Genomic DNA, 17,506 nt, shown 5'->3' on the forward strand with positions numbered 1-17,506 from the left:
CTCTCTTTCAGGGAACCAGCTAGTTCCCTCTGAAATGAAACCTGGATGTAGAGCTGCAAAAATTTTACTCCAGCAGCCACTTGCTATAGGCAGCATGGGCAAACTACACCAAAGTCTGTAGCCATTCCTATAGATACAAACATATTTGGTATCCATTGTGGGACTGAATTCCAACCCAATTAGCATTAGACAGAATTCTGAAACGTGTTAAAGAGGCTGATCCAAAAAGCCTTTCTTAAATACTAATTAATCCTGAAAGTCCCTAAAACTCACTGGTCACATCCCTGATTGGGCTGAAAACAAGCTATCCTGGGACAGGCTGGTATCAAAGAACTGCAACTATGACATTTTCATTTAAAAACTGATTATGACAATACTACCACCTTTCTGGAGAGCAGCACATCAGCTGGGATATTTGGCTCTATAAGTCTTGTAGCGCCAGTAGGTTTAAACTTACAGCTCCTCTTTCCCAGCAGAGTATCCTACACTCACAAAATTCTCTAAGTAGGTGTCATCCAGTTCTTCAACTGAAGCTGGAGTACTTCCCAAAAAGTAAGCAAGAGAACAGATGACTGCAGCTGAATAATTCATACACTCATTCAGAAAAAGGTGTTTCTGCTCCCTTTAATAGTTGCACATTTTCCATTACAATGTCCTTCATTAAAACCTCAAAAAATCTTTCCTTCAAGGAAAGATCAGAACCCAAGAATTCTGCCCTCCCAACTGAGCATGCCAATTTACCTGATGAAAGTGATAAATGAAAAAAAAAGAGGTAGAAGTGAAAAAGTGGTGATGCAAGCATTATCCTTGAAGCTGTAACCACAGTACAAGCCTTCATGAAAAGATAATCTGGCAGCCATGCTGGAGTCTTACAGCCTGTGCCTATCTGTGGGACAATCTTACCTTCATTTTCTCTTGTAGACATACCTTTAGGTCTGTTCTTTTCCATGTCTAAAGTCTAGGAGAACACTTCCACTCCTCCAAGTCGCATGACACATTTAGAACTGTAACAGCACTGTGGATTATAACTGTCCTCTAGAGGATTTTACTGCTTCCTAAGAAAAATTACACAATTTTTTTTTACATATATATATATATTCTATGCTTTCAGGAATGATCACGCAACACAAAGCAGCTCAGATATAGGAGCTCAGACAGTTGCTATTGGATAACCTGAGCCTACTGTGACCCTATTGCAACTCTGAAATAACACACCATAGCTTAAGTCACCATGAAGACAGTCCCTCATGTGGAGCAAACTGGGAGCATGCATGGAATCAGCTACGATGCCTCCTCAGCTGCCCATGTGTCATGTTTATCTAAACCCTGGTAACTGGATTACTTTTCATCAGATAGTATATTTTTATTCAGCAGATAACAAATCTGTTATTCTTTCTGAAAAACAGATACCAGAGAGTTGTGAGAAAAAGTTGACAGAAAGTAGCCTTAACTGCTAGCTCATAATGAATAAGTCTCTTCAAAAGACAGCCTGTTCTTTTTTAATAATCTGACCGCATCTGCTCCACATGCAGCTGCTCTACTGGGAGGGCAGGTCATTCCTGAGGTATTATTGAGGTGCCCTAACACAGCTAGGTGAGTACATCGCTACAGCAAGTTTAGAGAATACCTAGAGAAACTGACTGCACTAATTTCAGAGACACCAATATTTTAGATAATGCAGATAATTATCTCACTCTAAGTCAAAGCAGGTATCAAGTACTGAAAATAAATGTCGCATCTCACAGTAATGAACTTTGCAAAGTAAAATGCTAAAGGCAACAGCTTTTAAATTGCTAGCAAGTTTTTGTTAAAATGTTTTTTCTAGTATGTTTGAAAATCCCCTTCTCTAAAAGCTTTTAACTTTAAACAACATTTTGAAGAAGTGTGTTCCTTCATCTTGAGTGAGTGTACATTGTATTTTCACAAAGCCAAAATTACAGCTGGCTTTGTTGACTCCAACAATACCAGAGGAACCAACAAGTAGTGACTGAGGCAGTCATCCATGAATGGGAAGGCATAGCGACAGCTGAGGTAAACTGAAGTGGTTCTGTTCAAAACACATTGGTTCTAGCAGCCACTGAGCCTTGTTGGTTATCCTACACAACTGAGTTCCTAGACCCTGCAGAGGACAAGCTGCGCAAGTGGATATTTCTGCAGTTAAGCAAGAAAGTCCACACAGAACAGCACTTCCTGGCTGGCTCTGTGCTACCTTGAGGATCTCTTTGGACCACTCACTGATTTTAAACGACTCAGGAGCAGCCAGGGTTCATTTTATGTTTAGCTTGAGGCTGTGCAAAGTGAGTTGAGTGAAACCAAATATTTTGGGTGTGGGGAAGGGCTGGTATCTGAACAGAAATCCAGACATATTAATATAGTTAGTCAGATAGGCAGTAGCTGTCTGGAGGAGGGAACAGTTTATCCTCAAGAAACTTTTATAAATGGTTTCGACTTACAAAAAAGAGGAGACTTCAGCAAGATGTTGGTAAAAGTGCACTCAGAAGTGTAGCCCCACCTGGCCACTGTGACAATCAAAAACTCACTTCTGCAGACATATCTAAGACCTGTGTTATCAGAATCATCAAGGGAAAGTAAACCCTATAAAGTATTTCTGAGCAGTCATTTTATAACCTCACTGCTGCTGCTTTCTCCCCTCCCTCACGTACTCATGCATGTCATAATCCTCACTCACAGTGCTAGAGAGCAAGGTCTGTGCAGCAGGAACTTACCTTTTACAAGTTTTCCCTGAAATGCCTGACAGAGTTCTGACTGCTAGAAAATAGATCAAAAAACTGGATGCCAAGCCCAAATATGCATTCTAATATATTTTGTAACATACTACAACTGAACTTCACAGCTTTCTTGCATAAGGAGTGAGCCAACAGAATATGTAAAAGTATTAGTCTCCATTATTATATTATGTGTTGTACATAATCTCATGTAATTAAGTCAGTTTGCATCCAGTAAATGAAGCTCCCTTAGAGCCATTCCTGAATATCACCTTTTCAAAATCTCCCCTACTGTCTTATTCTTTTTATGTTCATTTTCATTTCCCCAGATGATGCAGAATGCTACTGTTCTCTCTGCAGCCACAGTACCTGTTAATCTTGTCTGATGTAGCCTGGCATTTAACTGGGTGATTCATCACCATGGAGGAGATATTTAACATTGAACAAATGACTGTGTAAAGTTGTGTAGAGAAGAAGGAAATCATGTTCTTTCCAAAGGAATTTTACCTATACTAAGTCATTCAATTTTTCCAGAGGTGTTTAAAGAAACATAAAAGCATGTACCTGCTGCAGAATGTCCTTAAGATTTTGAAAAGATTAAATACATTGAAAATTTGGAATATAGTCAAATAATTTTAGCCTGCTGCATTTAAAAATATTTTTTTCCATTAAAATATTTCGTTATATGTGTGGGGAATATCAAAATCTTAAATACGTTCCATTTAGCTTGTTCTATGCATAGTTAACCACACTAATGTACAAAACCTTTGTATACAGTTAAAATTATGATTATTCAAGTATGATGACTGCTAGATTATTTTTTTTCTCTAGCTCCCTGTTTGCTCTCACTAGAACATCCAGTATGTATCTTTGTATGTATGTACCTTTGTATGTATGTACCTTTCAGGTGAAGGAAGTGTGCTTTGTGTTTGTTCCTTATGATGATGATGTCAGGCCAAATTAATCTCTCTTTTAAAATGAGGGAAATTAGCAATCCTTAACTCAAAAACGGTTAATCCTTCAGCATAAAGACAAATGACTGTCCACTCAAAAATACTTAAAAGAGCTAAATATCTAAAAATACCTAGAAGCTGGATTTGTTTACTAAGTACAGTAAAATGTGTAAACCCCAAATCACTTTAAAAAGGCTTTCAAGTTTACTTTTTGGTACAAAGCATCCATCCCCAGCCCCTTTCTTCTTACTCAGTCTGCCAGGAAGCTGTGTGGGAAGCCTTTCGTATTTTTCTGGATCGGATTCCTGACACTTCTGAATATCAGAACTGGGTTACTGCCTGCCAGAGGGAAACCTTCTGCATATTCGACATTGGCAAAAACTTCAGCAATTCCCAAGAGCACCTGGAAATAATCCAACAGGTAAGGATTACTGATATTTGTTTAGAAACTGGGGGAGACTTCCAAGTCCCTCCCCATCTGCTTATATAAGGGCAAATTATTGCTCAGGAAGAGGAGGGGGCATGTGTTAGAAGGAAAACATAAAAGTACAGTAAAAGAAATTGCTAACAGGATTCTGCTCAATGGTTGGATACACCCACTAGTAAAATGCTGTTTTTCTTAATCTTTTCGCAGCGAGTAAAACATAGAACCTTCCAGGAAAGGTAAGTAGCACAAGTAGAACCTTGCGACTTGATGTTACTGCCTTTTTTGAAAAAGATATGTGTAGATGTGCATGGATGTGAACAGATACACAGATAGCACTGTGGTGTATTTGGTGTGTGCTGTGAGAGATGTGTATACGGTGTGTATCGTAGTACCCAGTAATTGAAGCACAAATAATGAAGGTGGCCAAACATCTGAGTTGCCTGTTCACTTTGAGACACCACAGAATGTCTTCTTAGACTAATGTGAGCATGAAACCCTGACAGAGCCACGGCTTTGCATTAGACTAGTGTTGATTTGGAGTGTAACAAATGATTACCCACAATTACTATAATTCACAAAAGGAAAGTTAGAGAACTTAACAAAAGTTTATCTGGGAGGCTACATTAAGCAATAATATGAAAACTGTATGCCTTCACTTTAGCTTTCCCCTGTATTTTTACACATCATGATAGTATTAACTAATGTGATGCTTTATTCCATAAACTCTTGGGAAAAAAGTATGCTCCTGGCAGTGCTCAAAGTCTGAGAATGGCAGGATTAAAGTTACAATACTGAACTCTGTCTCTCTGCATATAAATACTATAGTACAGCCAGACAAATCATTGTCCGCAGTTTCTCTGATTAATGTATTATTTTTTCCTTCAAATTTTCTTAGATTTTCAGGTGTAGCAAATAATCTTTTCCATTCATAATTTACACTGTCTTATGATCACAGAGGTCTCACATATCTTTATTCATTACAACATGGGAGCTTTGAGTGTTCTTCTTTCTCAGAAATGTATTTTTAATAATGTAGGGCCTAATTAAACTTCCCTGGAAGTCCAAAGGGAGGTGTTTTCACTCAGTCTAGTGCAAACAGCAGCAGCAAGGCAATAAGTGAAGTGACTGATCTCAGAGTTCTTATGCTCTTTGTGAACAGTACGGTTTTTCCTAGACATAATTCAGAAAGTGAAGTAAATTCTATGAAATTACTCATATTTTAGCTGGAAATACAGGCAGCCATGATTATGCATTGTTGGACTTCATCTTTACTACTGTGTGATTTAGGAAACATTTTGTATCTTCTGTAGATGCCATGTAGAGAATAGTCTCCAGTTAAAGACACAACACATAATTAGTTAATGTTGTGAAAACATTACAAATAATACTTTATTTCTCACCGCACAAGATATCCAGAGGATGTGGTAAATCAGGAGTTGTTCATGTTCTTCATTTATGTTATTAAACATCTAGGTTGGTCCTGTATAGAAATGCAGCCCAGCTGTCTTTTCTGTCTATGCTACAATCTTCATGTTGTCTCAGTTAACACCACACTACTCATTTGCAGTGCTCTTAGTTCTTTCACTCGTATCAATTTTCACAAACACTCTACCTGTATACACTGCCTTAATAATAGCTATTTCTACAGAAATTTTGAGGAATTCTATCCTCGTTTATTTCCATTACTGGGCTTTTTATTTTATGCTGTGTTTTTTTCCACACTCTACTTAGAACCTGAAATAACTGAAATTCTTCACCCCCCAATTTCAGGAAAGAAAAATCTCAAAATGTCACTCAAAAGATTCTTATCTAAGAATCTAAATGTTTCCAAAAGCCACAAATGAATAAAAATTTAGTTTTAGAGCAGAAATTATTCTATAACCTTAACTGCAGGAATCTTTAACACATCAATTATATATGTATATATATACATACCACTTGTGCTTGTCAGGCAAGCTAACAGTCATAGTTACAAAATTTATTCATTAGCACATGACTGTAAAACTTACAACAGAAAATAATATCAAAAATACAAAAACAAATCCTGTGATGCAAGGCAGACAATCTGTACATCACACCCACCATATTCTTACTTGAGTTTTCAGCTGTCTGCCATGGGGACCATGGTAGACATTAACCCATGAATATTACATCCAGATCCAAACATAAACATTCCTACAATTCATAATAATCTTGATCCAGAAATCTGGTTTGAAACTATCATTAGTTGGAAGCGTCCTTATGATATCACAATGCAGGCTGACAACTGAAAAATAAGTCCACCCATTCTCTCCTCACACCAAACCATATGAAACACAGAAATGTCCATTGGCTCTAGAATTAGAAGAAGCCCAAAGCCCTCACTAAACTATCTGGATAGGATGAGATATAGCAAAGGAGACAATAGTTGGTTTAGATAATGTACAAGAAGTCTTGCTTCCATTTTAGTCAGTGGTCAACCATTCATAGACTTCAAAGAGAGAAAAAGCAGACCCTGTGCACTGATTTAATCTCTGTGACCCCATCCCTCTGATTGCTTGGAGAAAATCAGTCATGAAACCTCATAAGCAGACTCCTGACAGGATTGGTAGTCCTTGGTGGAGGAATATATCAAATCAGTATTTTTGTTCATTGTAAGAGCAAATACCATATTGAAGGAGAGGAAAGGAAATATATAAACTGTTGAATATAAAATATGATCTATTGTTCCACTGCCTGTTGAACCAGCTTATCAAATATTCCATTAGAAATAACTTCCCTCATTTAAAGTACACTTAATATAGGGGTCATTTCTACATTTTTTTTACACCTTTGCCATTGCCAGTACAGTATGCTGATCATTAAATCACTCATTTCTATTTGATCAATAGGAAAGATGAAATATCCACAGAGAAAACAGGTGGCAAAAAGCTGGAAGACATTCCTTCCATTTCTACAGGTAAAATCAAATCTGCTTGCTGTGTCTGCCCATTAAATAGAATTGCTAAAACCAGTGATTCATAGATCTTAGAAGGCTGTAATTTAATGAATGCAGTAGAAGCATGACAAGTTCAGTGAAGTACAATGAAAATGCTTTAGCAAAATAATCTATAAGAAGCATTCTTCGATTTCTTTACAGCATGTCTGCTACTCAAATGTAGCATTCCAGGCTTGTTTCACAGTCTTTAAATGCATATGTTTTCCTAGCTTCAGGAGAGTAGAGAGTAGAGCTTATTTTGCTTCACTTATGAAATAATGTTTAGAGTGTCAGCTGCTGCATTTTGTTAGCCAAAATAAGCAAGTGGATGGGAATAAAGAATTACTTTAGCCAGAAAGTCACAGTGATGCCAAGACATTAATTTGAGCAGATTATTTCAATTAGACCTACCAACACTGTTGTGTACTACAGTCCTTTAAAATAATGTTAGAAACTTATGCAGTGATAAAAATCTGTAAATATGAGTGTTTTGGTTCAAGAAGGAAACATCCTGCACACATATTTTTATGAGGGCCAAATATGATAGAATCTTATTGATAGTGATTTTCAGTATGGTAATTTTGCCTCTAGCTGGAAAACTCTGTCAAAACCTCTTGTTACTTTAAATTGAGCCCTATAGAAAGGTGGCTGTCCTAGAGACAAAGATCTCATTTGGCAAAATCAAGTTTAAGCATGTGGTGATATCTAATGCAGTATGACAGGAAATGGTCAAATATTATTATTTAATTCACACAACTTCATCGATGCATAGTCAGTGCCATTTTTGCCTTCAGTCACACACATGCAACGCTACTGATGTTTGACATGGAAAGAAAGGCTGTCTATCGTATAAAAACTAGCAGCTTTACCCATGGCATAAGTCATGACCACCTTTCACTGGTGCAGGCTTGCGCTCAAACACACCCTCCATAAGGAAGGCTTCTCCAGTGAGCTGACACCTGATCAACAGAGAAAGGGGAAGATTTTTGCTCAGTCACACACATGCAATGCTACTGATGTTTGACATGGAAAGAAAGGCTGTCTATCGTATAAAAACTAGCAGCTTTACCCATGGCATAAGTCATGACCACCTTTCACTGGTGCAGGCTTGCGCTCAAACACACCCTCCATAAGGAAGGCTTCTCCAGTGAGCTGACACCTGATCAACAGAGAAAGGGGAAGATTTTTGATGTGCAAACTTGTTCTTGCCTGATTTTACTTTAACCTCCCCTCCAGGCTCCCCTGGCACATCCCTCTCTCCATATGCACCAGTACCTAACGGCACGCTACTCAACGAAATTGTTAACGACACGAAGACTCCTGTGAAGGTGAGGGCAGCCTGTTCTCCTATCCCACTTTTTCACTCACCTCCTCTTTTTGAGCTCAGCTAGCAGAAAAGAGGGGGAAGCCTTATAAACACTTAGTGCTTATAAACCATGAATGCTCCCCTCTGTTACCGCTAGTAGAACTGAAGGGTTTTATTAGCATTTGTTCTGTACTGGAATAGTGCATGATGTTTCTTGCATATGTGGTAGAAAGTATAAAAATATGGCAACCAGCTTTTAGGCAGAGTCTTCATTCTTTTAATGAGGGGCGCGATGTCTATTTTGCACCATTTTGTAACCTTGTTCTTCATTAAATAATGTAAAAATGCATACCTTCTGAGCTTTCCACAACACGGGGGATAGGACTGGACCTTCTTGCCTTTTTCCTGCCAGGCAGCCAGCTGTCAAACAGGGGATCTCCGCTGATGTCTACTCAAAGCAGCCATGCAGCATGGCGCCGGGGGCTACCCCCTCCTCCACAGGTTTACAGCAGCTACCACAGGCTACAGGTTACATCTGAGACAGGAGTGGGGGTGAAAGGAGGAGCAGTTATTTTCCCTGTCCTGGCTGCTGCACCTGGGGGTGGCAGGGAGGTGGCCCTGGCCTCAGCGCAGCTATGTGGATTCAGGGAACCTTCCAGAACCTCCCTCTGGAGAGAGACTGAGGCCTCACGAGGGCCCGCTGCCGAGGAGCACCAGGCAGGAGCTTGCCCCTTGCACTTCCCCTCCGCTTTGCCCTGAGGTTTTTTTCAATTTCTAAACAGTTTGCCCTTCTAGAGTAGCTCCTCGGAAAGCCACTCGTTTTTTTTTGTTGTTTGTGCGTACTGGCTGTAAGAAGAGGCTCATGCCACCTCCTCCCCATTTGGGTGAACTCAAGGTCTCGGTGCGGCCGCCACCAAGAATTTGAGGGCAGAAATGCTGGCCGAAGCCTCGCCCATCACACCCCTGGCAAATCACCACCATTCTCCATCCCACCTCTGCAAGCTTCTCAGCTGCAGCACAGGAATTACACCGGAGTGTTCCCAGATAAATGCTACTTTTACTGTCCGAAATGATTACATCCTCAGGACCTAAGAAAGCAAAATAATCTTAATATTCTCAACTGTGTATTACCTACCTGTATCATAGCTGTTGGAGTGAAAGAGCAGATAGAATATGAGGAAAAAATGGTTTTAAAATCGCTTATTTGTGACGTTTGAGATGTACTGGGAGATTGGCATTAACCAGTTCCTCCATGTTATAGGTCTCCTCATTCTTTCTTGGCCCAGTCTTTCGTGACCAGGTCCCTAAAGGCTGGCTCCTCAAAAGTCATAGGGCAGCTATATGGAAAGTGCATATTCCTTAATCTTCTGTTTATATGATAGAACGTTACAGAATGCTCTTTCTCTAACTGATGAGACATATTCTTGTATATAACACAAAACATACGTTCCTCTAAAACTGAGGCATCCTAAGGAATGACTCAGCAGAGCTGAGTTACACAGAATCAATGGGTGCAGAAAGTGTTCTCTCCTGTTTCACTCATTCTTTATTATATTAACATCTTCCTTTCTCTCTTATCCCCTGACACACCGTAATTGCACATATTTCTTGTTCTGCTTATTCTTGGAAGCTGTCAAAACCTAGGTGTTATTTGTGGGACAGATGTCTCTAGCAGCCTCGTGCCAACCCACCTGGCAGCAGAAGTGGAAATCCCACCTCTCTGTGGGATTCAGGCTGATGAGCTTGCTGCTCTTTTGGGCCAGTTTCTTCTTGATCATTGTCTTGCTCTTATTGTGTTTGTTTGTTTATCCAAGGTATAAAAAGCCTGGCTGAGAGTAGAATTGTCCCTGAGCAAATAAAAATATAAAAAAGTGTTTAAAGAATACAGAATATGTAAGTATTGCTAACAAATATAAATATGCAATGTATATGCAGTACATGCAGTAAAGAAAAACTTGTTTTGTGTTCCAAGACCTTCATATTTTTAACAGGCAAACTTTATAGAACCCTGAAAGGTTTTATTCAGAAAAAAACAAAAGGCTTTTTTGCATAATAAAATACATTGGCAGTGGAATGCAGGGTTGGTATGTGTTAACATTAGTAACAAGATCTGTGAAGAAGGACTGAGAGACTGGCAGAAGGCAGGAGTTTCCTGGGTGGCCTCTCTGCATCACCTCTTCAGGTACTTGCGTTCCAAGACTTGAAATTTGAAGCTCAGCTCTGTGAATAAGGAACAAGAGATACCTTCTGATCTTAAAATTAGAAAATGTGTATTGTTATATCTAAGATGAGTTAGGAAATCTTTCCGAATGCACTCATAGTGGCTCTCCTCCTTGTGGCCAGCACATCATAGCCTACAAATGAATTGGCTTTTGGAGTTTAACATTATTAAAGGAAAAAATTAGTAAGTGTAGGCCAAAACTGCAAATAGTGTCTGGAAACAATAAACAAAATACGAGTACTTTTAATAGCAGTAAAGTCAACTGCACAATAAAGGTGTAACACAGGTAGGGTTAGTTCTACTTTATTATCAGGAAAAACCAAATGCGAACGTCTGAATGTGAAACAGTAACAGAGAGTCTGTCAGTCTGCTCTGATTGACCATGGGTATTCTGAGGGTAGGATACCAACCAGCTTTTAACATTTTGCTTGTCACTCTCCTTGATGTCACACACTTTCCTCCAAAGTGGCAAGTAAAGCTATATGACTTTAACGATGATGGAAATAAGACTTGTTAACAGTCTCTGTGCAAGAAATGGCCTGATTCTCTTCATCACCTTCATTTATGCACATCAAAGGCAACTCTCAAAGGCAATCTCTCAGTAATAGAAACTTTTTTGCAAAGGCAGAAGAATTAAGCCAACATGTGGATAGGAACCCTCGCCTTTTGTAGGATATGGTTCAGAAAGTTATTTTGGGGACAGGCTTAAAAGGGAACCCTTCTACATATTAAATACTGAAATGTGGGGAAAATATCACTTGGATTTATTTCTCCCCTTTTTTTCCTCTCCTCTTCTTTTCCAGGAGCTGGGAACAAATACAGTCCCAGAACTGCCTGTGGAGCAAATGGTAGAGTTCAGTGTCACTCTCACTGATCAGGAGTACACAGCTGAACTTAATGATCCCAACTCCCCACAGTACCGACAACTCGCTGCCAAATTTCAGCTACAGGTAAGGAGGCTGAGTGAATGCCAAAATGTTGGCTTTGTACCTTGGCTGCGATTCATAATATGAAACTACCTTCACCATGAAACAGAACTAGAATCTATTGCCCTCATTTGAAATAGATAATTCCTGTTGTCTCAAGACCTTCAGTTTTCCTTCATATGTAGCCAGCTTTTCCCCTCATTTAGGCCATCTGTTCAGCCACCAAGCTAACAAACCAATGTCTTTGTCAGCAGTAGAGCCTCAGATAACTGATGAACAGAGTAACTTCAGGAATATCATTTGGGTTTAATCAGGAATTCATGGACAGTACTTTGTCATAATTTAACTTCCACGATAAACCTAATGAGAAATGTAATATAAATGTTAAAAGTAATTAGCTACTGTTGTCTGAACTATCCTTCAGAGGACTTCCAGTCATTTTGTTGTGCATTACCACAGTTTCTGTAAGAACTGGAACATCTGTGCTGTTTTCATATAATTAATAATATTAACTGAATGTTCAGCTATCAATATAATAGATAGCAGTTAATGACTTGAGGTTCCCAAAAGGTTTTCTTAGTAAAATTAACTAAAGCTTCTCATCAGTTTCACAAGCATTCTTTAGTGCAAGCTATTTCACTATCCTGGTTCGGTTTCAGATATGCATAGAAAAATTGTGAAGGATGTGCTGGCAGAGCTGATAAAAACTGGCTTCTCTGGAGATTTCCAGTATTATCCTCAAACAGAACTGCCTGCAGACTTTGTTTACTACACATATAACGATGTAATTCTGACTTTTAAGTTATTTCATTAATTTCATTAATAGGAGGGGGTGAAATGCAAAGTTTCTTGATTGTTAAATTATTTTCCATTGTCATGAAATTTTATCTGTCACTTTAAAGAGTCCAAAGCTGTTCTTGACATGCAATGTTAAATACAAAATGATTTGTAGTCCAGTACCATGAAATACACCTGATGTTTTCCTCCAAAGATAGGTCACAGAGGAGGCAGAGGGCATCTTGATACAAGACAGTTTTACAAGTGCACTCAAAGGGTGAGAGTGAGGAGATTGGATTCAGAATTAAAACCTCATCCAGCTACATGAGCTCCTGTACAAAGTCCAGAGAAGCCCTTGCAAAGGCTGGGGCCATGGAGTTCCAAGCTCAGTTTCTAATTCATTCCAGGACATGGCAAGAGCAAAGAGTTACAGCAGACATTACAGTGCAAAAGTTCAGCAGTACATCTGTATACCACAACAGACATTTAAAATCACATGAAAAACAGAATGCAGATTCAGATGCTTACGCTACTCAGTGAATCAAGATTCATTTGGCAAAAGTAGGAAATAGGAAGCTATATATGTGCATACAGTTACAAGATAGCATCAACATCATTATGATAGAAAGAGAACCAAGAAGAGATTGAACAGAGCCCATGCCAAGAGTCAGCTGGCAGAACATGGCTAAAATGGGATTCAGTTGCCTAAATTTGGACATCTGGTGCCATTTTAGGTGCCCCAGGTTATCCAACACATCTGCAAGGGCCTCTCAAATATGAGAGAGATGCACTCTTTTGAACCAGCAGCTGAGCAGAAGACAACCTTAAGGCATCTAAAACGATAGTGCTTGCCTAAGTTTAGGAAAATTAATCACATCCTAGTGATTTAGGCCCTTAATGTCTGTTACTTTCAGTGAGCATTAGTTACATGAATAACATTTACAATCTTCCCACAGTCTAATTGCTACTTCTGCACCACTTTTACTAAGTCAGACCAAGCTCAAAATTATTTACCTCAGCTCTTTTCCTACTGTCCTCTTGTGGGAGATGGGCAAGGGGAGTGTAGATGGTAGGCCATTTTCTGCGCTAGACTTCAGGTTCTCTTGTGCTTGCTGCAACGAAAAAGACATCTAGGCTGATACAGTGTGGCTGATAGCTGGTATTGTGATAAAATACTGATCTTCTGCTCCTTCTTCTTCACTTAACCTACATTAGAGATGCAGAGAAAGCTGTGGGTCTGACTGCCCATTCCCTACAAGTTCTGACAAACTCTCACGCATGAATGAATGACTTTTAAATGTATGCTGGGTTTGTACAGACTCAGATAGCTAAGGAAGAGGAAAGATCTCCACATTAGTTCATATACTTTTTAAGTGATATGATGAATTAAAAGGACCTGATTCCTCAAAAGGCTTTTTCACTTCTTTTCAAGTGCTGAATTCCCTCAACTCCACAGCCTTTGCTTGCAGATGAAAGGCTTAGATGATGTGTTGCCTGGTACTTAACATGACCAGGAAGTGAATCAGAAAGGAACTGTGTAACTGTGTGTTTAAAAAAAAATCCCTTTCCTCTGACATAGTAGATGTACATAAAATATTTAATTTGACTTAGCTGTATAAATGTCACTACAATTGGAAAAGACCAAAAGATCAATCAGCTGGGTCTCAAAACATTGTTAATTCTTGAGGTGCTGACAAAAACACTTATTATCCTAAAGTCTGAAAAATGTATACAGAATTCACCTTTTCTGCTCATTGTTTAGTCTTCATATTGTCTCTTCTATTCAAAACCATGTAATTGTACAATTGTTTATGTTAGAATGAAAAATATATGAAGTTATTCTATTTGTACAAGACAGGTAAAACTGTTTAATTTATAAATGATTTGTCAAATAATCTAAATCCATCTGCATTTAGTTAATATTTCTAAATAATTAACAATTTACAGTTAAGGTGACTTGAATCACAAAATTATTCATGAACCAAAACTGCTGAAAATGAGAAAAACATTTGATTCATGATGTTTGACTTGCTTTATTATGAACTAGATTATCACCGATTTACATAATTAAATTACTAAAGCTGTATTTTGTACTTCATTTTGCCTACTAACAGGTAATACAGGCAGCATATACAAACCAAATATTGTGTTTAAGTTGAGCAGTGATGATACCACAAAGAGGGCAGTTGAGAGTGTTTCCTAGAGCTCTTTCTGAAATATGAAAAATATTGTCTAGGTAGTCAACCCGTGCTTGCTTTTTAGCGGTAGAACTTGCACTGAATTAATGATTCTATGTTTTTCTATAGATGCAAAAAATATTTGAGAAACTTCCAGGATTCAAAGAAATCCACGTATTAGGATTTAAGTAAGTAAGAAAATGGGACTAATTTTTCTTTTGGCTACTTGCATTCTCCTCTTCCTTCTTTCCCTCCAACATGAAGAGACCTATATAATATTGAGGTGTGTATTGCTATAAACAGAAAATAGATTTCTGGGAACAACACAGAGACAATATGGAGAGAAGTGCAAACACACCCCAAGTAAGACTATGAGGTATTGAATTACTAAGTAGAAGTAGCTTTGATTCCCTGAGGGGTGAAGTAAGCAATAAATCCTTTGAAATTGTTTGCTAGCAACATTATATTAAGGACATGCTTAAATGACAAGATAAAGAGAGTTAGGAGTATGATTATTACTTTTTTGTGTGTGGATCCTGTGCCCTTCATAGATCACAGTGAAGGTGCCTTAGCAAGAGAAGGTTGCAGGAGAATACATGTCCACACATATAAAACTTTTCCAATAGGTGTTTCCCAGGTGTTTCAAACAATTAAAAATATTTTTTAATTAATTTGTGTTCTGTCTTGCCATTTCTTTTAGTTTTAGCTTCCTTGTATGTTTACTGCTAATACAAGCTACTGTGTATTTTTTCAGTGGGGAATCTAGAGGGGAGAGGGGGTCAAAAACTGAGTATTTGATATGGTTATGCTTCTATAGATAAGAGCACATTATGTAAAGAATCAAAGGAAAAACAAATTACTAATAGTAAGAAATAACATAAAATGGAAAGGGAATAAAGAGCAGGAAAAAAGACATAAATTCACGTGGGCTTATGGCACAGCACCAAGAACATTCAGTCCTTCTAGTAATATTTAATACATGTTGAAGAACATTCATATCGCAATGCAATTTTAGACAAGAGCATACTTCTTCCTAGCTTTTCTCTCTGCAAAATTGCTGGGGAAAAGGAGAGAGAAGAGCAAAATAGAGTGAAAATTAGTTGCTTACATTTTGATAACGAAAGTAAGAAAACAAAAAGACGGCTACTGGAGAACAAGCAGAGAAAATCTGTAGTAGCATCTCATAGTTACAACTTGCAATAACTAACCTCTTCCAGTTATGACTCCAGGAGATCTGGGATTCATTTTTGTTTAGTATCTTGGTCTTAGGAGCTGATACAAAAGTACATTCATCAATGTGGAAGACCAGGATTGCTTCCCATCATCTAGTAATTTAGTTAGCTCCTGAGAGTTACAGATCAGCAGAGACAGGTGTCGCTGTTCATTCTCCCTTAGCCATATTGCTATCTATATTAGCAGCATTTCCTACAAGGCAATATGGAAGGCTAACATTAGAGGTATGCTAGAGAATTTATCAGAGAAAATAACAGGGCACTGTATTACAGGAGGTCAACATAGGCATGTCTTCCAGATGTATTTAATAGGTCAAGTTACCCCTGTGACTAGGATCTGAGTAGGCACCATGTGTGGTAACAGTAATAGTTGCTACTACTGTCACAGGTGTTCATTGCCACCATAAAGATATAGATTAGCAACGACAGTGGTCAAATTGCACCATTTGTAGTGGGAAATAGGAAAGCAGATATTTCAGACTATCAAGGTAAAGTAAAATTCCTGTTTCCCCACCCAAAACATGGAGATTCCCATTGTTTGGAGGGGAAAAAGTGAAATGATGGAGAGTAGGCTGTCATTTTCACACAGAGATAAAAATTATAGAAGACACCTAGAAGATAAGATAAATTGTCAAAAGATGTTTTTGATGTATGACTGATTGATTTACCAGTTTACATGGATCTTTGTTTTTCTTTCTTTTGCAATCCTTTATCACACCCTTTCTTCTGTGATGAAATGAAGACAGAAGAAGGAGAAAGATGGGTAATTCATCTGTAATTCATAATTAAGATTAATCATTTTATAGACTATTAGATTTAGATAGATACATCAATAAATGTTCTTTACCTTGATGTGACAAAGTGAATCGATTTGTGTTCTGCCTAAGTACAAAATCTGTGATATAAAGCAGCAGGGACAGCTTTTACCTTAATCTGAAAGGTTCATGTAATCAAATTTTGTCAGGATCTCTCTGAAGGAAAGTTAGTTGTTTGACCTAAGAAAATTCACATTCAGATGACTAAAGTTCTCTACCAGTCCTAAACTGAAAGTGAAAAAAAATAGAGAACTTAATATTTAAATTTTCATTTTTGATCTGCTGTTTCCTAGCTGTATTCCCATATACATGTTATCTTCAATAAATATGTAGAATTTGGTTTGTTATCTCCACTATCAGGCCAGAGAGAATGGCAAAGAGACCAGTTACTAGCTTGATAAAATGCAGGGAGCTTTTGACCGGTAATACAAACAGCTAGAGAGTCTGTTGCTGTTGCTTAAAAGTGCTGCTGGGGAATAATTTGTCTAGCAGTTCCCAGAATTTCTCTTTTATTCGTAGTTTAAAAGGAAGAATTGTCTAATACTTTTCCTGAATTCCTGCAATGTCATATTAATGTAAATGCGTAGCACGTACCAGATAAAGTGAAATTCCTCTCTCTCCGGTTATTTGATATTATAAAAAGCAACATAGTGGAGTACAAATGTTTTACAATGTACTCATTATTTTTCATTTTAATTAGGTGAATTTAGCATTTATGAAAAGTGATGTATTAATAATTGTGAAAATTTGAGACTTCTGTTAAACAAGTGCATCTAGGGAGAAGCTATTCATTTGGACTTGGAAAAGCTAACTCCCATTGTGAAAAGTGATTTGCTTGCCACAGTAACTAACTTTCTTGCTGTTCTTCAAAAAAGAGTAAAAAATTGCCCCAGATGTGATAAGATTTTTGCTTATTTGTGGTTTTATGAACTGTCTAATCCCTTTTCATATGTTTCTGTATAATTAATAGTTGATTATGGCTTCTAGTAA

At 38.0% G+C, this 17,506-nt stretch overlaps 1 protein-coding gene across 1 annotated transcript in view; it reads left to right on the forward strand.

Moving 5' to 3' along the window:
- The window catches only part of IMPG1 (interphotoreceptor matrix proteoglycan 1), an 83,919-nt gene that overhangs the window by 23,542 nt on the left and 42,871 nt on the right, over nt 1–17,506 (forward strand). Inside the window, exons 4-10 of the mRNA XM_009275789.1 lie at nt 3,934–4,100; nt 4,314–4,342; nt 6,977–7,044; nt 8,299–8,390; nt 11,393–11,539; nt 14,599–14,657; nt 16,444–16,464. Of these exons, the coding sequence (XP_009274064.1) occupies nt 3,934–4,100; nt 4,314–4,342; nt 6,977–7,044; nt 8,299–8,390; nt 11,393–11,539; nt 14,599–14,657; nt 16,444–16,464 (583 nt within the window). The remainder of the gene's footprint in view (nt 1–3,933; nt 4,101–4,313; nt 4,343–6,976; nt 7,045–8,298; nt 8,391–11,392; nt 11,540–14,598; nt 14,658–16,443; nt 16,465–17,506) is intronic.

The sequence above is a fragment of the Aptenodytes forsteri genome, unplaced genomic scaffold, assembly GCF_000699145.1.
Source record: "Aptenodytes forsteri isolate BGI_AS27 unplaced genomic scaffold, ASM69914v1 Scaffold256, whole genome shotgun sequence".
NCBI classification, from domain to species: domain Eukaryota; kingdom Metazoa; phylum Chordata; class Aves; order Sphenisciformes; family Spheniscidae; genus Aptenodytes; species Aptenodytes forsteri.